We start from the raw sequence: 25,944 nt of genomic DNA, 5'->3' as shown, positions 1-25,944 counted from the left end.
TTCTCTAGATCAACTGAGGTCACAACCAAAGCTTTTCAAAGAGAAGATCTTTCTAAGAACTTCTAAGTGCTAGTCTGTACTCACAACTGTCTTGACACACATACAGTCTCTGGTAAGTAGTTTTAAGCAGAGATGAGCCAGTGATGCATAACCACCAACAACGAATTACTATTGTTTCTGCCAGAGAGGAACAGTATGTTCCATGATCCCAAATGGGGATGCATATCAATCAATGGGGAAATCTGAAAAAAGAAAAAAGAAAAAGAAAAATCCGAGGCTCTACACTAGATTTTTTGAACCAAAGTGTTTGGAGATGCTATCTGTGAACCGCATTTTTAGCATGTTTTCTGAGTGTTTCTAACAGCATTTGGGAATTGCTAACAGTCTGAATCCTCTCTCTGGTCCAAAGCAGGTGTTCAGTGTTTATTCAAACTACAGAGGAAGTAGAAGAGGAGGACCAAAATCAGTGTGGAGACAGGCTGGCTGAAGTTGTATCAAAGGACCACAGATTCTACTGCTAATGCACTGTATAGTATTACAGTCTCCTCAGCATCGAAAGGTTCTTTTTGCTCCCGTTACAGTTCAACATGAACAGGAGAAAACCAACTTACACATAATTAAATGAGAACAGTTCAAAGAGCAGTTAATTATATTTATGTTGAAAACCAACATAAATAAAACATAGCAATCTTGTCTCCTATCTCCTATCAGTGGAGGTTTCTTTCATTTAACAGTTTTTCATATTCTCTGAACCACAATAAAATTTTATGTAATGGAGATTAGAGAGGCTATGCCACTTGTGAGTTTGGCTGCCGAGTCTGTATTTCATGCCACTTCATTACATTTTGTTAAGGATTTCCCTCTCTACCAAAAGGATTAGCTTGCTTCTCACTCTTTGAATACTGTTCTTAGGTTGTCAGTGTGCTTAGGTTAATCTCAACCCCACCCCTTCTCTCACAACATATAAAAGATGAACAGACAAAATGTTCAATTTATTTTATTTTTTAAATGGAACACTAAATTTAGTCTTAGACTTCACTATTTGGGAAGTTTCCAGTTACAAGGTCTTGGCTTCCCTTGAGCACAGTTTGAAACAAAATAATGCTGTTTGTTCCTAGGGCTGGAACATGCAGAGTGGAGTGTGCAGGCAAAGAGGCCCTGGCTCCAGTCCAGGGTTTCAAACCTCCTTAAACTGCCACTTCTTTGCTTCAAGGGCTACAGATAAGCAAACAGGATTAGTTTGTTCTAGTGCAGAAGAACCAGGACAGTTCTGTATATGCTGGTAAGTCATCCAGTCACTGCCTGGGCTGACATGGCCATGGCAAGGTGGAATTCTTCCAAAAAGAAGTGAAATTAACGTAAATCTGAAAATCTGCCTTAGCTACAAACTGTCCTTTCTCAGGTCACCAGAGCAGATGGTGTGCTCAGACAATGGCCTGCTGTCTGCATGAAAGAGTGTGATGGGACAGGCATGGTTGGGAAAGGACCCAGGACTTCTCCTGAACACTGAAACATCTACAAAGGCCAGGCTAGGGGTGCTGGCAAGTAGACACAAGTATCACCTACCACTTGTCCAGGGCACTAGGACACAGGCTCCACCCAAGTCCTACGTTCTCTAGAAAAAAATGTGTGCTTATCTAGCTGGGAAGAAACTAAGAAATTATTTTTTGTTAGTCTTTTTTCTTTTTCTAAATGAGGTACAATCAGAAAAGTATTAATTGTTCTCATAGTTCTGGGAGCAATACAAATAATTACATGTGGAAACTCAATTACATATGGCTTTGCTCCCAATAGGGTTTCCTTCTTAAGCATTTGTTTAACCCATCATCTAGATAGGTTAAATAAATTCCTTAGTAAAGTAAACATGCCTTGTCATCAGTTAACTGGAGAGTCTGGGGTTTTGAAACTTCTTCAGCATACCTAATTTAGAAAGGGGACAGGCAGGGATGAAATTTAGAACGGTGGAAGGAAGTGCAATCTATGACCCCTGAAGCCACTGTGCTGGCTCAGGGTCCTATAGGGCTTTGCTCAAGGCAGCTGGGGAGACTGGGCAGACATGGAGTCTAACAATGCACTGACAGTAGAAGAGGTAGGGGCAGTGGCTGAGAGAATGAGGTGTGCAACCCCAGTGCCCAGAGTGGTACCATGAAATGTGAAGTGAAGAGCTTAGCTCTGTGCATGCAGAGGCAACACCAGGTACTCAGATCCATGGTGAGTGGAATCATGCCAAGAATGTTTCTGGGTGTACAGGTGTCATGAGGAAGTCAACAAATGGAAAGTTACCAAGGAGGCAGTATGAGGCAGCCAGAAGGGCTTGGAACCAGAAGTGGGCTTTAATACCATCTCTTTAGCTCATCTTAGACAGGGCATTTCAACTATTTGGTTGCCAATATTTTTGTCTGAAAAAAGAGAATAAAACCAAGTAGTTTCTGTGATTGTTACAAAAGCTAATGAGAATATGATAAACATAGATATCATAGACATATATACATGCAAATATGCCTATAGATTTGTGAGCATGCACAAGACTGCCTGTTTACACAGCACTTCACAGAGTATATAACTCAGAAAGATGAACTTAAAAGAATCTTAAGGAAGTGCTAGAAAACCAAGGGTCTGCCTTATGAAGTACTGAGCATGGGTCTATATGAAGGTGTTCTAGACATTTATTCTGCAGATGCCATCTGTGTGCTTCTCTGGTAGCCCTGGAGCTATACAAGAAACTCTGATTAGTATGTAGTCTGGCCTTATTCTTCATCCAAATCAGCATCACCAACTCAACCAGTCACTTTATCCGCCCTCTTATCATTTTGGCTTTTTATAAACAGAGTTTTCTAATTTTCTTAGTGAGGTGGATACTCTTAACTTTTCTCCAGTTCTAGTGGTAGCTTCTACACAGGTTATAATGTGAAAGAGTCCTAATCAACATAACCTGGTGGCAAAGAATTTTGAAGGGGCTGAGATTCCCTTGTGCATATATATAGTCTCTGACTGTTTCTTCCTTTCTAAAAGATTACTTCTACATACAGCATCATGGTCTATTTTGTGGCTCTCTCTAGTATACTGACTTCAGGCAAGTTTTATTTATTTATTTATTTATTTATTTATTTATTTATTTATTTATTTATTTATTTATTTATTTATTTACCTTCCCAGATGAACTGGCTGTTCTGTAAAATGAGAATAATTCTAAATACTTGGAGTGATGATGGTATTATAAGGTCTCATTTCTAGAAAGTTCCTATCTTTGACAGGATCGCTATCTGCAAGTATTTCCAAAAAGCAATGAGTTAAACTTGGATGTGAAAATATGGAAGAAAACCGGGATCTTTGTGTTCTAAGAAATCAGAGAACAAGATTTAGCTAAGATTTCCCTATTTATCATTTATAAAGGGAAACAATCAATAAACATTAACTGAGCAAAGAGAACAAAAACTTACATTTATCTTATACAGAATATCATAACGTTATTGACCGGGACACCCTGGGATACCTATTATCTGAACTAAGTAGTGTTAGGTTTGTCTCCAACACACAATCTGTTTTACAGATGTACTCTGGAATGCTTGGTAGCCTTTATTTTTCAGATCCTCAATACCTCTGAGGAGCATCAAACTATATCTTACCAGGCAAATGGAGAACATGGGGTTTGTTAGGGTATTACAGACACATCAGGTTAGACAAGAGGGTCCTTAGAATACCTGAAACAGCCTTCACATCTGTCTCATCTTTGAGTTAAGTAAAAGCTCTGCTGTAGGAAGTCAGAGGCAACAATGGGAAGACCTTCAAATCCTGAATCTGGAGAGATAAAGGCTTGAACCCAACTCCTGTCTGATCAGCTCCTTCGACCCCAGAGACATTCCATATAACAGATGAGGATGCTGGATGCTACTGAGTGACTTCTGGCTGGGAGCAGAAACCTATCTCCTAGAAAGAGGGGAGTCTCATCATCAGTCACAGAGCTCAGACCTCAGCTACAATCAACTATCTGTAAATAACAACAACAACAACCCCACAATTGCTGCCCCTAAAAGTCAAAATAACACATGTTAGGAACCTTAGCAACAGTCCGTTTCAATGTTTGTCCTTACCCTAAATCATACAACACAGAATTAATCTTCTTGTTTCTAAATAATCATTTCTTGGTTTTGACCTCTCATTAAGGCATTTAGTGATTTATCATGAACATACTACATGCCAGACCACCTTCTAAGAGTTTTGCAAGTATTAGCTCATTTTAATTTTACTAACATGAGGTCACTGGTGGCTTAAACAAAAGCTGTTTCAGTAAAATGGCAAAGAGAGAATGAGAGCAGAGGGACTAGGGAAATAGATGACTTGAGGAATTTTGTTCTAAAGGAGAATATAAATGGGATGAAGTCTTTTTAAAGGTGGCATTTATTGATGTGGGTGTGCATGCATATGTACACGTAGAGAAGAGGGCAACTTGCAGTAGTAGGGTCTTTCTTTCCACCACCACCACCACCACCACCACCACCACGTGGGTCTCAAGAGATTGAACTCAGGTCATCAGACTTGGCAGCAAGTGCCTTTACCCACTGAGCCCTCTCCCTAGCCCATGCTTTGTCCTTACTGTTTGGGAGTCTACTTTATCATTTTGGTATGCACTTTAGAAAGTGCCAGCAAAGGAGGAGAAACAAAGACTGGGTGAGGCTTATGCTTTCGCTTCTCTGTGGAGCACTTCCTTGAGGACAGCATAACATGGCATTAAGAAGTACCTTCTCAACAAGGTACTTGTTAAGAAATTAAAATAAAATCACAATCCCTTCCCCACTCTTCTCTACTCTCTCTTCTGCTCTTTTTTTTTTTTTTTTTCAGGAAATCAGGATTGTTGTTTGATGTTGACTATTAAAATACTTTGTGGGACAAAGTCATCTGGAGAGCAACAAACAGTTTGTCCACAAGGGAGGGCACAGTAGACTGCAGACCTCAGTTGTTGACAGGTATGGAGAGGCACCTGGACTCTCTTCTGGCTTCCATTAGATGGGTAGAGAACTCTGGGTTAGGAGTTTGAGACACTGCTTCACTATCTTCTCATTTCCAGAGTTGTAAAATCTTAGGCACCACTGATTGTTAACCTTTGCACAGAAACTACTTTGTTTCTATCTCTTGGGCTTGGCGGCTTCTTCTTCTTCTTCTTCTTCTTCTTCTTCTTCTTCTTCTTCTTCTTCTTCTTCTTCTTCTTCTTCTTCTTCTTCTTCTTCTCCTCCTCCTCCTCCTCCTCCTCCTCCTCCTCCTCCTCCTCCTCCTCCTCCTCCTCCTCCTCCTCCTCCTCCTCCTCCTCCTCCTCTTCTTCTTTTTACAAACACTTTTTGAAATAGATCCATATATAAAAATAAGGACACCGTAAATCAAATTTTAAAGAAAACAACTTAAGACACCAAAATCTGCCACCTAACCCAGGGATCAGTAACCTACAGTGATAAGACCCAGTATGGCCTGCTGTTGGAAGTCAATGAGAAAGTTAGAGTCCAGCTGCAATGATGGCCACATGGCCTCTAACATGATATCCAGTACTTGATACTCTGTTGACGAGACGGCTGGACCCTAATCCAGTTGAGGACTGAAGGGGGTTAGGGTACATCTCATCAATGGAGGGCTTCCTCGGCATGCTGAGTTCATTCACATTTAAATATCAATTCATTTGGAATTTATTCTTGCACAAATGAAACAGACACTGTCTCCTTTTCCTTCCCCAGGTAGACAGCTAATACTAAAATGTCTGTTTAATTTTGACAGACAGCCTCCTTTGTTACTTATAGTCTTTGTATACATGTGGGCTGTTTCTGGGCCTCTATTCTGTGCCATTACCATGCCTACATTCTCACAATGCAACCACTACCACAGCAGATCAGTGGATACAGCTTTACAGAAAGTTTTACTAAAGCAAGCTATCAAAATCCATTCATTTTCTTCAAGTATGTATTTGGTTCTTTCTTTTGGCTTTTCCATATTCATTTTAGAAACAGCCTGTGATTCTGAAAAGATTCTGTCTCAAAAAAAAAAAAAAAAAAAAGTGGACAGAGCTTAAAATAGAGACCCAAGGATATTCTCTGGACTCTAAACACAGGTGTATGTGAACACACATAAACACGAATTTACACCAGTGACTAGATGAAATCATATCAGTATTTACTATGAAGTGATTTCAATTTTCTGGAATGCTTACTTGAGAACTTTCATAATAAGATCAATTAGCCTTATTTAGCCGGGTGGTGGTGGCACACACCTTTAATCCCAGCACTCGGGAGGCAGAGGCAGGTGGATCTCTGTGAGTTTGAGGCCAGCCTGGTCTACAGAGCTAGTCCAGGACAGGCTCCGAAGCTACAGAGAGACCCTGTCTCAAAAAACCAAGAAATACAAAAACAAAAAAACAAAAACCATACTTATCAGATGAAAAAATTAAAATGTAAATAAGAAAAAATTATGTAAAACACACAATAAAAGTTATTATTAATACACAAAGGATTCACTCTAACTTATAAGAAAAACCTCAGGCTAGGCATAGTGCCCATACTTGACTCTCAGGCTGAAGTAGGAGGATTGCCAGCCAATGAATTTGCGGCCAGTCTGGTTACATACATACATACATACATACATACATACATACATACATACATACATACATCAAGGCCAGTTTGTATTATAAAGCAACAATCCTATCTCAAACAGACAAAAACAGTGTTTGAGATATGAGCTGGTGGGTAAAGCACCTGCCATGTTAGTGTGAGGATTGGAGTCCAGATCTCCTAAACCCACACAGAAAAGCTGGGTGGGGTAGGAGCTCTCCAGTCATCTCAGTAGGGAGGAAGATAAGACAGGGAGTCCCTGGCTAAACAAGATGGCTGAAACATCAAGTGCCAGGTTCAATAAGAGACATTGCCTCAACATATGAGGTAGAGGATACCACCTAGCAACCACCTTGGGCCTCTACATGCACGTGCACACACATGCATGGGCATCCACACATACACATTCACTTCAAAGCATGCAAACAAACACACAGATCACACAAGTTTTAAAAATCCAACAAAATAGAACAAATCATCAAAAACTCTTCAAGTTAAGTGGGAAAAGATATTAACAAAATACACACAGGAAATAAAATCATAGAAAATAGTTGCCTCTAACCAAAGATATCAAAATTAAAACTTACCATATCATTTCATGACTATTTTTATTGTAAGATTAAAATGTTGCATAAGCACATTGACAATACATAAAAAGACAAGACAATTCTAGCAAAGGCTGTAGGGAAAGTGGCTCACTTGTATACAAATGACAACATTCCCTGTACAGAGGCCCAGCCCTTCTGGGGAAACAATCTGGCAGCCGCCAATTCCTGATGCTTATCAAAGCCTTTGACCAGAGGCCCCACTGCTTATCATATTTATTATTTACAAAGCCCCCATATACATGTGGGCTGTTCAATCAAAAGGAGCTCAAAGATGTTTGCTGCAGTATCAACTACTAGAGGATTTATTTATGAAAAACCTAAATGACCATCAAGAGAAGAAAACTTCAGTAAACCATGACTACATCCCTAAAATGAAATACGGTGCCAACATTTTAGAGAAATGACAAAAATAAGCTTATGTGGAGATAGGCACAATGTTCATAATGCACAATCAAGAGGAAAACTATTTATAATTGATCATGAGACTGCAAGAATAAATGAAATGGGCTTTGACACTGTAAAGGCACTTGAATAATTAATGATGGTGATATATTACCATATGAGGGGAATGTGGCTGATTCGTTTTCCTAAAATTTTCTTTAATCTTGCCGATACATCTCTCAATTAAAATTAGATGACTGCAAAGCCGTCTCGGGACGGTCTACTCACAGTGCTGAGCTTGCTACAGATGAGGAGGATCCGGCGCTCATACAGCATGCTGGCGTACAGATGCAACATGTTGTTCACATCCACAGCCACAAAATATTCTGTCAGATTTCTCTAGGAGAAAGAAGAAAGCAAGGCTTGTGGCTTATTTTGTTTGTTCTTATTACGAATAGTATCTCATAAAAGCAGGAGAAAGGGCAAATAATCAGAAGGCATAAGCTCTTCTTCCTTTGTCCCACTCTTTCTACCTGGGAGCCCAAGCTCCACTCATGTATGAAATCATGAAATGCAAAGTTCAAAGAGGCCTTGGAGATGAGCACCCTGAACAAATGCACCCTTGTGTGGTGATTATGGGTTACAACTTGAGGTCATACATAGCACTGTGCTTGCTTTTCATGTTGCTCCAAAGGATGAGAAGCACAGAAACTCTGCTATCTCAAAAATGAGGAGACTCAGTTTGAAGGAGATTCTCCAAGATCAAATGGTCTAATAAGCAACGAAGACAAGACTCTCCTCTGATCTTCTGACCCTAGGCCCGGGAACTTTTCCGAGATACTGTGCCATACATCCTGGCAAGACAAAGTGCCCAAGCTTCTGGCACAGGGCCTGCTTTTACCCAGTAGATCCTAGCACAAAAGCAGGGCCTTGACCTTTCTGCCAGTATCCATAGCATACACTCCCCAAAACGACTCTGCTAGAATTAAAACAATTTCAAAGACTTACAACTCACAAGCATTTGACACAAAAGGGGGGCGGTGTGTAGATAAACAGCAGCAAGTTGTGACAAGTGCAGTTTTAACCAGCTTCTGTTTCTCCCCAGTAACCTGGGTTTTGTGGTGGTATTGTGTTTCCCAAAATATTGTACACTCTAATAAACTTATCTGGGGTCAGAGAACAGAACAGCCACAATATTAAACATAGAGGTTAGGCAGTAGTATTGGTGAAATTATTAAGGCCACTCAATGTAGTTAAAAGAGAGGTTTATTAGTGGTGTAAATTACAAATGAAGGGATAGGTAGGTTGCAGGGTCTGGGGAAGACATAGCGCAGTCGGGCAGTGTTCTCTGGAGAACTGCTTGGTCTACCTCTAGCGTCCAGGGTACAGGAACCAAGCAAGGGCAGCGCATCCGGATCTCGGGTCTTCAGGGCCCTCTCTTGGCCCCGTCTTGTAGACGTGACAGTTACCGAAGCTTCGATGGGGGTTGGAACTTTCAGATCAAAGCTGGAATGGCTACCCACTACACAGTAGTAGCACATGCCTTTAATCCTAGCATTCCAGAGGCAGAGATCCACCCGGATCTCTGTGAGTTCAAGGCTACAATGGAAACAGCCAAGCATGGTGACTCACGCCTTTAATCCCAGGAAGTAATGGCAGAAGGCCGAAAGGTATTTAAGGTATGAGGACAAGGAACTGTAGCAGGGTTAAGCTTTTAGGCTTTTGAGCAGCAGTTCAGCTGAGATTCATTTTGGATGAGGACTCAGAGGCTTCCAGTCTGAGGAAACAGGATCAGCTGAGGAATTGGTGAGGTGAGGAAGCTGTAGCTTGTTCTGCTTCTCTGATCTTCCAGCATTCATCCCAATACCTAGCTCCAGGTTTGTTTTTTATTAATAAGACCTTTTAAGATTCATGCTACAGGGTTTCATTCTTTTAATTAGCATTATGGATTGGGACTCTTCAAATTTCAGCAGGGAAATGGAGAGCTTTTCATTTCTACAACTCTTTCTACGTCCACCTGACATTAATAATATACAGGAATATGCTAATTTCTTCAACGTTACAGGTTTTCAATGCTGTTCAATATAACTCTCAGGAAATGAAAGGAGGTATGGAATGCTGTTGCCACAAGTAGCAGTTTATCATGATTAAAAATCTACAACACATAATTTAAGTAAACTAGCAGATTTTATATGCAAAATGGCATAAAGTGCTTTTCAACAATATTATGGCTGAAGATAAACAAGAACAGGCATTAATCTCATGATTTATTACTGTTTGACCAGAGTATTAGGCTAACCATCAAAGTTCACAAATAAAGGGCAAGTGGATTGATTCTATACACTGACTACTCCCTACATTGTGCCTCCTAGATATTGTTCACTCACTCACTTTCTTTTTCTTTTTTTTCTTTTTTTTTTTTTTTTTTTTTTTCCGAGACAGGGTTTCTCTGTGTAGCTTTTGTGCCTTTCCTGGATCTCGCTCTGTAGACCAGACTGGCCTCGAACTCACAAAGATCCGCTTGCCTGTCTGCCTCCCGAGTGCTGGGATTAAAGGCATGCACCACCACTGCCTGGTGTTCACTCACTTTCTACCAAGGCTTTACACAGGTTACCTTGCTTAACTTTAAATCCATTCCTTGAACTAGATGTCATTTTCTCTATTTAAAGATGTAAAACAGAGGCACAGAAAAGTGATATAATGTGACAAAGGTCACATGATAAGTGGACAACAGACTATTCAGTCTAGGGTTTAAAAATATAACACTTTAAAGTGTAAGTTAAAATATTATATTCAACAAAATATTGAGTGTAGGGGAAACAAGAGCAAATTGTTGCCCTATTTATAGAGGAATCCTTATATACTAGGCCAAGTGTGCTTTATCTGTGTTCTTTGTATTCCTAATAACCTTTAGGCAGACACTGCCGTGTCTACATGGAGAAACTACAGCTTAGAAAGCACCAGCTGCTTCTAAAGATCACCCAGTTAGAAAAGGGCAGAGCCAAGAGCAGGTCTCTGGAATCTGAAGCTTATCTGTTAACTGCCATACCAGCCTGCCTCCTAACAAATTCCACGGAAAAATAAAAAGGAGCACTAGGGTGGATGGAGTGGGGAAGAAGCACGTCCCTGCCCAGTGGACTGAGGAGCGCTGAGCTAATGATGTCAGGGTGGGGCTTGTGCTGGAGACAGTGACACGGCAGAGCCCTGTCACAAACCAACAGGAGGCCCTCAGCTGAGCGTTTCAGAAAGAGCTTAACTGCTGATGAATTATACCAATTTTTCTTTTAGAAAAGGATGGAAGTAACAAGAAAATAGAAATGAGGAGCTTAAAGAAGGCCAGAAAGCCCATTAGCACTTTTGACAGATCCAAAGATAACTCTGAAGCCACCAAAACGTGGCCTCAAGAGTCTGCCAAGAAGCTTCACGCTGAGGAGAAATATGTTACACAGCTTGCCGTCCAAATAGGGAGACACAGCGTCAGAGACAAATCCTGTGCCTTATTTTGGTGGGAGAAAAAAAATCACAAGGATACTTTTGTGGAGGGGGAAGGGTGTATTTCTGAAATAAGACACCATTTGACTGAGGCAGACCCCCATTCCCAGTCAAGATCGGAGTGACTCAGGTGCTTGATCCAAAAACTCTACACAGGTATGTTAAAAATATGTAACATTTAGCCAAATTCTTTCTAAACTGTCATGTACTTTTTTTGGTATTTCTCATCCCATCTGTGCTGATCACCAAGATATTTGTGTCTAAACAGAAGCTGTCTTTCTTATCTGCTTCCTCCCTGCCTCTTTCCTTCTGGGACGCCACCCGCCAGAGTGGGAGGGAGTGCCAACTGCCCCAACCCTGGAACTTCTTGGATGGGGAGCACCTGCAGGGCAGAGGGGCTCTGGTTCACTCTTAGTTCCTGCCAAGCTTGGGCTCAGAGAAAGCTCCTTGGAGACAGGGAGCTCCCTCTTGCTGTTAAGTGTCCAATAGCTTGAGCTCCATGGTAAACCTCAACTTCTCAGACTTGCCCTGCCATTTCCCATCCCCAGGCCTTTACTTCCTCCCAGAATATTCTTCTCTGCTCTAAACATGTTCATTTATTTGACAAGACCCAGCCCAGTGTCACCTCCTCCTGGAAGAGTTCTTGGACTCCACTGCCAAACATTCCTTTGTGTTTCCATGGCAATTTGTCCCTATCTAATAGGGACTCAGATTTAAGTTTGTTTTTCTACTAGGCTGAGTACCTTTGAGTAAATCACAAATCCTAATACCTAGCAGTTTGTTGAAAGAATAAACCTACGTGTAGAGAAAACAAGTAGCTGAAGACTACCTGTCCCTTGGCTCTGGTGTGAGCCAAGCACAGGAGAATGGTCCAACAGACAGTGTGGCATATCAGAAAGCAAAACAGCACCTGATAGAATATCAGGGTATGAGTCAGATGAGGTGACCAGTGACTTAGTGCTGGTAAAGGGCCCACAGAAAAGAAGTCAGGATCACATTTGTGTTTCATAAAGATCTCCTTGAGACTGGAGAGCTGGCTCAGCAGTTAAGAGGTCTGGATACTCTTCCAGAGGATCCAGGTTCAATTCCCAGCATCCACATGACAGCTCACAACTGTCTGTAACTCCAGTTTCAGAGGATCTGACAGCCTTTTCTGGCTTCTGTGGACAACACACACACACACACACACACACACACACACACACACACACACACACACACACCCTACACAGACATACAGACAGACAAAACAGCTACACATGTAAAACAAAAATTTTAAAATGACCTCCCCAAAGCCCATGGAGGATGGGAGATCCTATTAACCACTTAACTGGTTACTGCCATATTCTGGGGCCAGAGGGGAGGATCCAAATGTGTAAACAATTCAGAAGAAAGCTTTAGGGATACATGTGAAAAACACTCTTAACCTCAGGACTTGACAAAGAATTAGATTTGGAGAAGGGAGAAGAAAGGCTCTCTGGGTCTATAGCCACTGCAAGGTTCTGTGCACCACATCTTCTGTTTATCCAAACAGTGTCTGTTTAACAGAGTGTCAATCCTCCTCAACAACCACCATTCCTGTTGAACATGGCATTTCTGCTGCCTGTTCCTCAGCTTTGGATCTTGGATCATTGCAACCCCATCACAGCTAAGCCTGAGTACCCACCCCGTCATCCTCTGCCAGTTACTGCTAGGTAATTCACATGCCAGGAAAGGAGAACCTTGCTTAGAAGACTGTTTCTGGGCTCTGGTCTTAGTTTATGTAGTGCCAGTGTGATTCTAAGCTTAAGGACACTCCTTTCCTTGCTTGGATTTTATTACACACCCTCCACCTCACCCATCCCTTGTAGGGCTGGACAGCAGGGATATGAAGGTGCCCATTTTCCAGTCTGGCCAGAAATCAAATCTAAGGAGGACTCCAGACAGCACAGCATGGAAGGTGAATTTCAGAGGAGGTATATGCTGCAGCAAGTTCTTGAACTTAGCTTCCATTTGTCATCTCCACAAAAAAAAAAAATGCTGGTGAAAGTCTCAATCCAGACAAAGAGGGGAGCAGCACCTGGCAAAGGCCATGCTCCTGAGGAGCACCTCCTAATAGCCATTCCTTCCTTGTTCCCTGTTGGCTCCAGCACCAGCCTAGGTGGCTAGGGACTTCACACTCACTGTGATCAGTGCCTGAGGTTATGAAGCAGGTGGAAGTCAGGGGTGGGGCTGGAATGGGTTAGGCCCAGGAGGGGATATCGTGTGGCTTAGAGAGAAAGCGTCTTAGGTTCAATACCATAGGGAAATAAGATAATCCTCAAACTAAAGAACTGCCTCTAAGCTGAGTACTCCTTGGAGCCTTCAAAGCAGATGCTATTCTGCGCCAGTCTGTCATTTGATTAGTTTTTGAGACTCTCCAGCAGGGTACAAGAATAAAGACTCACTGTACCCGTTCCAGAGGCAGCTTCCCAGGCCAGAGGTTTGGTTATGTCAACGGGTCTCAGGTCCTAAAATAACTCTTACTCAAATGTTTTAGAATATGATTTTTTTCTTTATAAAGAGAGACAGGGTCTTGCTACATTGCCCAAACTGGTCCCAGATATTGAGCTTCAGGCACTCTCTTGACTGAGAGCTCTGAGTAGCTAAGTATCCAGGTGTGCTGTGGCAACACGATGCCTAACTTTTTAATAGGAAGAACACTTTAAATCCTTAAGTCATTTTTTTAAAGGATTTAAGTTACCTCAGTGGAACCAGATTCTTAAAAGGGATTACAGATTTGGGGTTCTAAAATAATCTGCATCCCCCGCCCCCCCAAATCCAAACTCATTTGAGCAGTCAAATGAGAGAAGCGTATCACAGGAAAGAAAGCAGAGTCCCTGAGGTCAGCTTTATCCCTCTGTGCGAAGTAAAAGACCATTAGAATAAACAATTATCTGACAACTCATAGGAACAATCTTAGTACTTGATAATAGGCCCTCTTGTACCATTTCAACTTTGTTTGTTTTTGAAAGTCATGATGACTTACTTCATAAATCTTTTCTATACCATGGAGCATCTTTTGACAAGTAGAGTCTGGGCAATGTCGCATTTAACCACCCAGCTAAACACTTTTTTTGCATCATTAACCACTTGGTATGACACTGACCAGATAATTAAGACAGGTTTGTTTAATATTTCAAATTAAGGCCTATATGATTATCCATTAATCAAAAGTAAACCTCAAAACCTGGGTGTAAAACAAAAATATATCTTATGCAGCCAGCTTACAACATAATTATTACTACACATCTGCTCATGATCTGTGACTTTTTCTTAAATGCAGGTCACCTGTTTAAAATTTATAAAGATTTATACTCATTTAATTACTGACTGCATAAAATTTACTCCTATATGTGTTATCAAGATAGACACAAAAAACTCTGATGAGAAATTATATAGTAACCATATTTTTGTGTGAAAAGCAAGAAAATATTTTTACGAAGAAATTGGAGAAATAATGAGAATTAACTTCAACAAGGAGCCGAAAGTGGAAAGAATTAATTTTGCACGTTTGCTTTTCCTTAACAACTTGTAGACAAATTGGTGCAAAAGCCAGCTGTAAGGAGCCATTCCTTTCCCTCACCCAGGGCCGGCGCTTCGTTAGTTCATTCATTCATTCATCCATCCAATCAGTCATTAATAGCATATAGTTTTATGTCAAGCAACTATAAGCTCCAGGTACTAATCCTCTATCCTTAAAGGAGAGGTGGTATTAACCAGCTATCCATGCAATCAATCATACTGCTTACACTAATGGTCTCATAGGGGAGTACAGGTGGCACTGGAGCCAGGACCCAGAAGCATCTCCGCACTGGAGTCAGACTCACCCACATGTAAATTCTAGTTTTAGCTGGATAAGTGAATTTACAACTCTGGGTCTCCTTTCTTTTTCAGAGGGGCTAATAACCATATCACTGGCTAGTGTAAGAACTTAGGATGTAGCAAATGGTCCTTGGTCTGAGCCATAGCAGGCAATAAACAAATACTAGCTCTTCCTTCTTTATATTAACCCTTCTCTGATGTCAGAAAAACAGAATGCTGCTAGGTTCCATGTCCCAAAGGCCATGCGTCCTTCAGTGGCTTACTTTCTTAAATTTAGATTGACCTTTCCATGACAAGCACTGTGCCCCTGCACTCCACTCACCACACCAGTGATGACAGAGATCACCAAGCACCTTTTGTGGCTCCATGAGAAACATATCCCACGAAAAGGATGGGCATTAATTTGTACAACTAAGAAAGTCAGCTAACATTCAGAAAGGACAAGCCACAAGGAATCATGTTCCTCAGCTCGCGGTCACACTGAGAGCTCAAGGAGTTCAGAACTATAACACCCAGGAAACTAGAAGAAGTGAAAAGGCTCTGGTGGCACTCAGCACTGTCCTTGGAACTGAACATTTCAAGACTTCTTTTGCTCTTCATGTTTCTGTTTACTATTAGATAGGAATGCTGAGGTTCCAAGAAAACAAGAACCCAAGGGCCCAGGCTCGTGGGGCCCTGTGTCTGGCTATCTCTGAAACTCATGTTCTTTCCATGACAGCAGACTGTATCACATTAACAACCCCGTGGTTATTGCTTGTTTCAATTTGCAATGCAGCAATTTAGTCATTTTAAATTAATCCTTGAAAAATCACCAAGAGATTAAAATGCAAATTTCAACATGGCTAGAGCTCTATAGTGATTCTGTGTCAAACCTACACAAATTGGTCTCACAAAAGTTCAGTGTCTCCTGAGAGGAAAAGCTTCCTTGCTTTGTTGTGTATTTCAGATATAAAATATCATTTTTTTCTCATGAATATCACAAGTCAACCCCAGGGGGTCAAACCTTAGAACCTGGGTCGCTACACCCCACTGACCTGCAGACTAAGGCTAGCAACCAGAGCCTATGAGCTCTGGGCTCTGTGCATGTAAAATGGGGCTCTCACAGAGTAGCTGCAGGGATTAAAATGGAATGGTGTGTGTTAGGAGACTGGCAGATTGGTACTACTATTCTGCTTAGAAACAAACAAGACCTGCCCTCTATTGGTTTGCAAAGGAGGATTTAGGGGACAATGGGTCATACACAGGGAACTGGTTCATTAGTGGCAAAACCAGCAGAGAAAAATCTAAATTTCAAAACTGGTGGGGGCAGGGGAGATAACACACAGTGCAGCCAGGAACTGGAGCCAGTGTCATGGAGAAGACAGTTTAAACAAATGTTCCTAACCCCAGCAGTTATGGTGCTGAAAATTAGGGAATTATAAAAATATTCAGCGACTTTAAAACCAAGCTCTTAAGGATTTCTTGGCCCTTTAAATAAACAGATGAGTCAGACCTAAGTAGCCATTTTTATCATATTATTTAGCATAGAAGAACAGGACAGTGCACCTAGCTATTACCTCAGAGAGAAACCCAAGCTATTACCTCAGAGAGAAACCCTCTAAGTTTCTCTTTTCTTTCCAATACTACCAAGGAAAGTCAAGTAAAAGCATTTTCAAAGTTATGAATCCTGAAGAATAGAAGAGAGGTGTCAATCTTCTGAACTCTAAAATGATGTTACTAATGAACTGGTTCTCAACTTGGGACCATTTTATTACTGAGGGCATATTGGGTAATTCTTAGAGACATTTCTGGCTATCATGGCTTGGGAGGGTGGTGGAGTGAGGAGCAGATTGATAACAATTATATAGTAAGTACTGCCCAAGAATGCTTAAAAAAAAAAAAATCCAACAATGTATAAGACAGATACAGGTAACAAAAGATTACCTGATCCAAGAAGACATAAGAGTTGAAGGAGGATGAAAGGATAAGCTGGAAACTAAGGTTGAGGTGGGTGAGTGGACATGGCAAAAAGCACCAAGCCCTGGCCGGGCAGTGCAGGTAGTGCACGCCTTTAATCCCAGCACTCGGGAGGCAGAGGCAGGCGGATCTCTGTGAGTTTGAGGCCAGCCTGGTCTACAGAGTGAGATCCAGGAAAGGCGAAAAGCAACACAGAGAAACCTTGTCTCGAAAAACAAACAAACAAACAAACAAACAAAAAGCACCAGGCCCAGCTTACACACAGAGCCTCTGGAAAAATCAGCAAGTGGAGTTGATCAACCTCTAAGGGTTAGGAAAGTGCACAAATGAAAAGAAAGTGATTCATTCCCAAGATTCTTCTCTCAAGCCCCCAGCTTCTCAGCTGGCTTCCTGCACCTGTCCATCTGAACCAGCAGGGCCTGGGGATACCAGGTACAGCTGAGGATTGTTTAAAAGGCACCAGCAGCTCTGGAGGCTGACCTGAGAGGGTTGCTGATATCCACTGACAAGCCTGGACACTGAAAGGAGAGCACGAAGAGGAGGAAAAAGAATTAGAATTAATTTTTAAATCTGGAAATAAAAGTCTCACAGATGAGGTTTAAAAGAAGAAGAAGGAGGAGGAGGAGGAAAAGAAGAAGAAGAAGAGGAGGAGGAGGAGGAGGAGGAGGAGGAGGAGGAGAAGAAGATGGCCAAAGTAGGAAATTTGAAAGAAAAATTGTTGAAGAAATGTGTAAAAGGGAAATGTCTAGAGAGAAAAGTCCAAAAGAGAAATGTGGAAAACAGGACAGAAAATGAACATTAGTGGATCAATACAGGAGGTTTAAATCCTACCTGCAACAGAAAAGAGAATTGAAAATAAAATTAAAAAAATTAAAAAAATTAAAAAAAAAAACAACAACAATGATGTGAGAAAACTTTCAAGCTGTAAGGATGTGCATTCCCAAAGCAGATAAGATGATCAGTGACCAGGACAACAGTTGGAAACAGACCCATTAAGGCACATCATTGTTCAATTTCAGAATATTAGAAGCTAATAGGTCATAAAAAATAATAATAGGGGTTGAGGATTTAGCTCAGTGGTAGAGCACTTGCCTAGCAAGCACAAGGCCCTGGGTTCGGTCCTTGGCTCCGGAAAATAAAAAATAATTAAAAAAATAATAATAATAGGAATCAAATTGGCCAAACCTCCTAATCTACAAGAGTAAAAAGAAGCCAGTGAACATGCCTTCACATTTCTGAAAGGAGAGTGATTTGAAAACTAGAATTCCCCATTCATGCTATCCAATCACCCAAGTTCAAAACTATTGAACTCCAGCAACAAACACTCTCTCTCAGGACACTGCTGGAGAATGCTCTCACAGAATGAGGGAATATAACCAAGAAAGAGAAAGATGTTAAACCCAAGATCTCATATAAGGCAAGTTGTACAAGAGAAGAAAGGAACCACAATCTAACCACTAAAGATAGAGGAAGAACAGGAGAAGAGAAATAAATGAGAGACAGTATTTTGTATGTATCTGGGTTTCTGGGAAGGGGTATCAAATTCTTATCTCACATAAGAAAATCAACAAGTGATACATGAAACAAAAGCATCTTGAGATGTAGCAACAGGGACATGTTAAAAATATAATGGGAGCTGGAGAGATGGTTCAGTGGTTAAGAACACTGGCTGTTATTCCAAAGGGCGTAAGATTTGGTTCCCAGCATCCATATGGTTGCTCACAACTGCCTGTGATTTCACTTGCAGAGCATCTGATGCCCCCTTATGGCCTCCTTGGGCACCCTTAGTGATATGAGACATACTCATACAGTAACACAAATGTACACATAAATAAAATCAAATCTTAAAACGATGGAAAATACAACTGTTAAAAACTTGGAAGTAGCTGCTTCTGTGGAGTAAATATGGAATACTTGAGATTACAAGCCTTTATCAACTACTATGTGGTACCATATGACTTCTAAAATATTTGTACTTTTAAACAAAAATATTAGGGTTGGTTGTGTGGCTCAGTGGTACAGTGTTTGCCTAGCAGCTGTAAAGGTCTTTAAGTGGTGGGACCACAGACATACACACACACACATCAAACAGGACAGAATAGATAGATGTGAACAACTTTTAGGATAATTCAAACCAGCATCACTTTATATTTAAAAACGAAAGGAATCTAGCCAGGTGGTGGTGGTGTACATCTTTAATCTCAGCACTTGGGAGGCAGAGGCAGGTGGATCTCTGTGAGTTCAATGCCAGCCTGGTCTACAAAATGAGTTCCAGGACAGTCAGAGCTGTTACACAGAGAAACCCTGTATCAAACAACAACAACAACAACAAAAGTCTCCTGCACTCACAGATTCTCAGCCATAGTTATCCTGTAAAGTTACAGAGAAAATTCTGGGGAAAGAGTCATCAAACACTGGAGGGAGCACAGCATTAAGGTTGGGGAAGGGATGGTGATAATCACACTCTTTTTTTTTTTTTTTGCTGTTTTGGAGACGGTTTCTCTGTGTAACTTTGCGCCTTTCCTGGATCTCACTCTGTAGACCAGGCTGGCCTCGAACTCACAGAGATCCGCCTGCCTCTGCCTCCCGAGTGCTGGGATAAAAGGTGTGTGCCACCACTGCCCGGCCACATTCATTTTTAATATGTACCTCTGTGTTGATTTTTTTGTGATAGATTTTGAATAAGTGAAGAAGCAGTTATGGAAATATGCATTTAGTATGGTCCCCCATTGTATGTTATTAAATTGTACCTTCTAATGTTAGGTGTAAAAAAAAAAATAAATCAAAGGAATATTTTTTTGTCTCAAGTATTACCCAACTCCCAATTTAAGCAGTAATAAATTAACCAGATCTAAATAATAGAGAGGCAGGCACCCAGCACTCTGGTCAGCCAGCCACCTATAGCCCTAGGGCTCCACGAGCACCCTCAGAGCTCTGGACAGCATTGTCTGAAGGCTACAAAGAAAGGAAGTTTGCTTGAGAATCACATCCTGGAAAAGAGCAAGACTGAGCATTCTTCTTTTATATCACAAGCACACACAATCACACACATAAACACTCATGCACAGACACAGACATAAACCTTTCTCTCTCTCTCTCTATATATATATATATATGTATATATATATATATATATATATATATATATATATATATATATATATATATATAAAATGTTGGTCTTAGGAGATAGGGTTTCTCTGTGTAGGTTTGTGCCTTTCCTGGAACTTACTCTGTGGCCCAGGCTGGCTTCGAACTCACAGAGATCCACCTGGCTCTGCCTCCCAAGTGCTGGGATTAAAGGCGTGCGCCGCCGCCACCTGACTTAAACCTTTTCTTGACTTAAATAAGAACCTTGAACATGCCAATAAAGCAAATGGAAAACTGATTTGTGAACAGAGGTGACAGTGGAGACAGCAATGTGTTTATCTTCCCGTTATTCTCCATCCACAGTTTATCTTAACCAGTTTCCAAATTTATTAGAGATGTTTATGTATCTTTTTAAGTTTTTAATATACATTTTGATTAAAATATAATTCCATGATTTTCCTCCCTCCAGTCTCTCCCAATTCCCCACCCTCCAATTTATCTTTTCAAGTTCTTAAGAAGTCTTGATTTGCAATATTATTTTAATAAATTAAATTATTTTTTCTAGTTTTGGTTTATTTGTTGTTACTCTTTTTCTAATCTCTTGAACTGATGTTTTATGGGGCTTTAGAGAAAGCCTAGATCCTTGCACATATTGAGTAAGTGCTGTGCACTGAACTATATGCCCTGCACTGAACTATATGCCCAGTACTTTAATTTCTTGAATTCAAACTCAACTTCATTGTTCTTACAAAAGCATTCAAGGCTAGGAATTATCCTCTTTGCAGTGTGTTTGGCCATATCATTTTAAACGGAAAGGAATTTTGGCACCTGTTACAATACAGATAAGCTTTAAAGGTGTTATGTTAAGTGGAATAAGCCAGACACAAAAGGACAAACAGTATATAGAGGTAGTGGCGTGTAGAGGTAGTGGCCTTTAATTCCGGCACTCAGCAGGCACAGGCAGGTGCATCTCTGAATTAGAGGCCAGCATGGGCTACAGAGAGAGTTCTAGGACAGCCAGAGTTACACAGAGAAACCCTGTCTCGAAAACCAACCAACCAACCAACAAACAAAACCAACAGTATATCATTCCACTGATATGTGGTGCTTTCAAGTAGGCAGAAATCACAGAATAATGGTTTTCATGCACTAATGGTTATTGGTTGCTGGGTCCACAGCTACAATTTTGCAAGATGAAAAATTCTGGAGACCAACAGAATGTGAACTGTTGAACTGTATCCTCTGAAGTGGATAAAATAGTCAATTTCATGCTATTTATATTTTACCAAGTACCTTGCTGGTGGCTACTTTAGGTTTTATTTTACATTGTACGATTTATAATCACAGTAAAATATTTTGCAGGTGTGCTCTAAGGTAGAGAGGTCACTCAGCTTGTTTGGGGGCAAAGACGAACCTACAGATCTGTCACTTTAGCTCACTGCCTCTCAGCCCTTAGAAGGTGAGGTTGGGTGTCCTCCTACCTCACTTACTATCAAGTGAAGGACTTTCTGAGAAGTGAACACGTAAGTGTGTGTACTTACATACACCTGCCCTAATAAACATTTACATGGGAATTTCTTTGCTGAGAACATCTCATCTTGTAAGAGAAAGGAGAATCTGAGTCTCCACTGTGAAAGAACACCTGAGTTTCCTCAAATGGAGTATTATGCAGTGGACAACAATGATTCTTAACAATGAAAACGCTAAGATGCTCTTCTAATAGGTGATTTTAGCTATGTAAAAATATAAAAATGCCCTAAAAAGACTGGAAAGATTGGAATATCAACCATTAATAAGTGATTACTCTTGAGAAATATGAACACCTCTTCTTGTGTCTGTACGCTGTAGATATTTTCAATTTTCTTTTGCTATTTATAATCCATTTTTCTTTTTAAATTTCTTTTAGTGATGTACTATATTTGAAAACATATTCTTTTGTTTTAAAACATAAGTAGTAAACAAATAAATGTAATGCTCCCTTTCCAAGTACTCACATTCTCAGGTATGCTGGGAAGCTCTCTGGTATCAGGCACAGTGAAGTAAGAATGCTGGAAAAGAAAAAAACACAAGCTGCATATTCTTTCAAGATGAGCTAACTAGCATTTGATTTTAAATTTAAGTAAATGTTGTGAAGCATCTTCCTTACTCAGATGAGGAAGCTGTGTTTTCTTGTAGTAAATATCCACATTATAGCTGCTTAAGCTAATGTTGGACCACACTAGGAGCATTAACTCATAAGCACAAGAGATGAATGTCTTTGGGGGACATGAATGAAAAACTCAAAGAAGCTGAAGTCTAAATTCCCATGTGATATTTGCAGATTTCTGAACACAAAGAAGTGGACAGTTTTGTAATTTATTGCTCAATAGGGCAATGGATTCTTAGAAACCAAATGACACTAGATTCACTCACTAAGTGACAGGATGTCCCCACCAATCCTATAATTCTATTTCAGCATCTGAGGTCATATCAACCAATACTGTAGTCAAAATCTGCTCATATGATGCTCAGGACAGTCCAGACAAAGGCCACTCCATCTGAGATGGATACAGATGGCTGCCAAAGGAGGATGAGTTCCTCACTTACAGTGTGATTGTCATGGAAGAGAGCTGGAGTGGGTGACCAAGACTTCAAAGACATGTAATGAAGCATCTCCATGTTTGTAATAAGCCTGTGTCTATTTCCAAGTTAAATGAAAACTGGCTGGTCTAATGCCACTTCTGCTGCTGATTTTAAAGGCTCAGAAGATAATGGTAAGTGGTAGGGGAAGGAGCCTCATGCTAGACAATTAAAGATGGATTGTGAAAGGCTAGGAAAGCAAGGTTCAGCTCAGCCATGGCCTGAGCTCAGATCTTGACCTCTCCCCTAACCCCTAGCTCCTGGGTAATGGGAGAGTACATAGGTTTCTAGAAAAATGAATTGTATAGTCTTTCTAGAATAAAGGGTCCTGGAGGCAAGCTGTTATGAATGATGGCAACAATAAGCTACTTGTCTGACACTCAAAAGAAATTTACTGAATATCTGCTTATGGAAAACTTGACATTAAATACTTTATAAATATCACTTCTAATTTCCACAGTAAAATTTGAAGATAGATATTATCTCCATATTAAAAACAGACCAACCAATGTTCAGAGAGGCAAATAGTCTAGGATGACTATATGGAGGAACTAGGTTGGACCCAGAGTGGGGTAACTAACCACACCCTGGCCCTTTCTGCCACATCACTCTTATGTCTGTGCTTTCCATTCACAAACATAAAGGAGCTTGAGTGAGCACTCCATAGATGAGGCATTTAGCACACAATAAGTTGTACTTTATTTACTTACTTACTGTTTTATTTATTTGGACATAGGGTTTCACTATGTAGCTCCAGCTGGTCTGGAACTTGGACACAGACTAGAGTGGCTTTGGCCTGGCACTGATCCTCTTGCCGCTGCTTGCAGAATGTTGGCATTACAGGCATGCACTACCACATCCAGCTCAACAAATGGATTTTAATACGAAAGTATTATTGTTCAAACTACTAGTTTGCATATCTATTTTTCTCAATCACCTATATTAGCTACACAGGAACATTCTCTTGTAAAAAGTGGTTAAACAAACAAAGCCCAGGTTTGACATATCACCAATATTTTAGGATTTCTATTACAAATGAGATGTTAGCCCTTCAAATAGAAATGCATTTTGGGAAGAAGACTATCTACTGAAGAGGGGGAATCAGCCTTTACAGATGCAATGGATTATAAAGAGTGAGCTGGCAAAACTCTAAACCAGCTAGTCCCCAGGCTGTCCTTGGAGATTCTGACTTGCTCCATTGCCCATGAAATGCTGGGGACCAGGGGAGGTCAGAAACATTCCTAGAATCCACTGGAATGAAACAGCTGCACACCCAAAAGTTCCTCCTGTCCCTGAGCTGGCTTATCCTTGAGGCATGACAGCATGCTGCCTGTGCAGACATTTGGGGAAGGAGTGGCAGCTGGTGACCTGGCCAGGCTGCCCCACAGCTACCTGTCGGATGTCATTACAGACTGAAGCAGTGAGGTTCAAGCTGTTTAGGAAAAAAGACGGAGACAAAGGCAGGGTTGCTCTGCTTCAGTGATGACTGTGTCTAAAGCACACTTGCTTTTCTGGCAGTCCCTACTTCCCACAAGCAAATCCTCCATAAGCAAATTCCTTCCCTCTTTCCTGCTTCCCACCTCCCTCCTTGTCTCTGTCCCTTCCTCCTTTTAGCTCAGCATTGTAAAAGCTAGGCCATCATTTCTAAACCATATGATTTTGCATGCATACCTTTTCCTCTCTCAATCTTTCTTTTATGGCATGGGAATGTTAACACCTACATTGTGAACAATTTTAAGCACCAGAGGTGTATATTTAGTATAAATTAGGAACATAAAATAGATTTGTTATTGTTATCATTATTGACAATACTGTGGCTTTTGATAGCGTTCTGGTAAAACCCATCAGTTTACCTATAAAACCAGACACCTTTCTGATCCCTGAAACCAGCATTGTATCTGTTTCTTGAGAATCTGGAAGAGAAGACTCTCTAACCTGTCAGGGCTGTGGGATAGAGAGACAGGTCTGCATGATAGTGGGTGCTTGGCCAAAGGATGTCCACTACAGAATTCTGATAAAGAAAATGATAGCTTCCATCTAAAAGATCAAATAATTTAGTAACTGAATCATAGAAAAGATCCTATGCACTATCTGACAAATACGCTGAGCCTGTATAGTTAGAGGTCATGATTTAAGTCACTTCAAGCACTAGTAAAAGAGACAACTGGAACAGAAATTTCCCATCAGTTGGCTCAGAGTCTACCTTGGCACACTGCACAATGTGCAAGATGTATCTCAAAGCACTCAAAGAAATAATGACTGCTGTAGGCCAGGAATTATACTGAGAACTCTCGCTCTGTCTTCAACGGATGGAGACTGGAAACCAGCTTACTCCCACAGGATGGAACTAAGACTCCAAGAGCATGCAAGAAGATTAGGGCCAAAGAGAAGGCCTAATTCAGCCTGTGAGGTCAGGGGAGGATTTCTCAGGAAGCAGAATTGGTTTTGAAGGATGCACGAGTTAACAGGCAAAAAGGAGAGAGGTAATGTTGAACACTAAGGGTCCAGAATGGGCTTTGACTGTGATACAGAATAATATAAGTAGCCAAAGATGGAATGATGAGGCTAACAGCTCCAGCCATCCTATTCCTTGCATCTGTGACTAAGAATATGAGTGGTCATTTGGGAAGCATCTATTCTTCAGTGAATCTCAGAGAGAGGGATAATCCCACACTCCAGCCTGCCTTGAATCCAGGGCTCACACTAAGTAAGAGTGTGGCTCTGGCCTCTTCTGAAGGGCCATACAGACATTCTTGCTTAGGGTGGCCACCACTCTGCCCCACTTACCACGCTGAGATGAACAGACACTCCGGGGTCAGGGATGGGAAGTCGGTGCAGTGTTTCCAGAAGTTCATTCCACTGACTTTCCTGAAAAAAAGAAAAGGCCCAAGTAACAAAAGCTGGACCTGCAGTAAGGTCTAGGTGCACAGAGAGACAGATGGAAGACACTGGCCCCAAGACAGAAATATGTTTCATATTCAAGTAGGGCTGGATAAAGGACAGTGCTTATGGCTCAAAAATAAGAGCAAAACTGATCCTCCCACATCAAGTTTGACATTTTCTTTTCAGTCAGACACCTACCATGACCACCTTTTATGGATCATATACCATAAGCTCTCAGCACATCTATCCCTTCAACTCCATAGCAACAACTTCTAAATGCAAACAATCTGAGCTTCCAGGGCGGGGGTGGTTGGGAGAAATAACAATGACACTGTGGATCTTGTCTTCATCATCATTACCCTCAATTAATTTTATTGAGTGTTCACTGGGTACATGTAGCAGCCTCCAATTATGGAAAGTTAGAAATAAAGCAAGTTCACCAGCATGTGATACAGGAGAGCAGTCCTGCATGTTAATTAGGG

General features: G+C 40.9%; 1 protein-coding gene and 1 long non-coding RNA gene across 34 annotated transcripts in view; one reads left to right on the top strand and one right to left on the bottom strand.

Annotated features, from left to right (window-relative positions):
* Positions 1 to 25,944, bottom strand: part of Dennd1a (DENN domain containing 1A) — a 498,842-nt gene that overhangs the window by 216,189 nt on the left and 256,709 nt on the right. For 30 of the 33 annotated variants that reach the window (XM_076568467.1, XM_076568463.1, XM_006992524.4 and 27 more), the window contains 3 exons: positions 25,367 to 25,447; positions 21,955 to 22,008; positions 7,868 to 7,978 (listed from right to left, as the gene is read on the bottom strand). In XM_076568467.1, coding sequence (XP_076424582.1) covers positions 7,868 to 7,978; positions 21,955 to 22,008; positions 25,367 to 25,447 — 246 coding nt within the window. The remainder of the gene's footprint in view (positions 1 to 7,867; positions 7,979 to 21,954; positions 22,009 to 25,366; positions 25,448 to 25,944) is intronic. The other 3 variants (XM_076568453.1, XM_076568457.1, XM_076568454.1) reach the window with 1 other exon arrangement.
* The window catches only part of LOC121828558 (uncharacterized), a 34,540-nt gene continuing 19,238 nt past the window's right edge, over positions 10,643 to 25,944 (top strand). The window contains exon 1 of the long non-coding RNA XR_006070955.2: positions 10,643 to 11,227. This is a non-coding gene — a long non-coding RNA (uncharacterized LOC121828558). The remainder of the gene's footprint in view (positions 11,228 to 25,944) is intronic.

Source organism: Peromyscus maniculatus, chromosome 4 (genome assembly GCF_049852395.1).
Source record: "Peromyscus maniculatus bairdii isolate BWxNUB_F1_BW_parent chromosome 4, HU_Pman_BW_mat_3.1, whole genome shotgun sequence".
In the NCBI taxonomy this organism is placed as follows: Eukaryota; Metazoa; Chordata; class Mammalia; order Rodentia; family Cricetidae; genus Peromyscus; species Peromyscus maniculatus.
The sequence above is the reverse complement of the archived record's forward strand: the minus strand, read 5'-3'. Positions and strand labels throughout refer to the sequence as shown.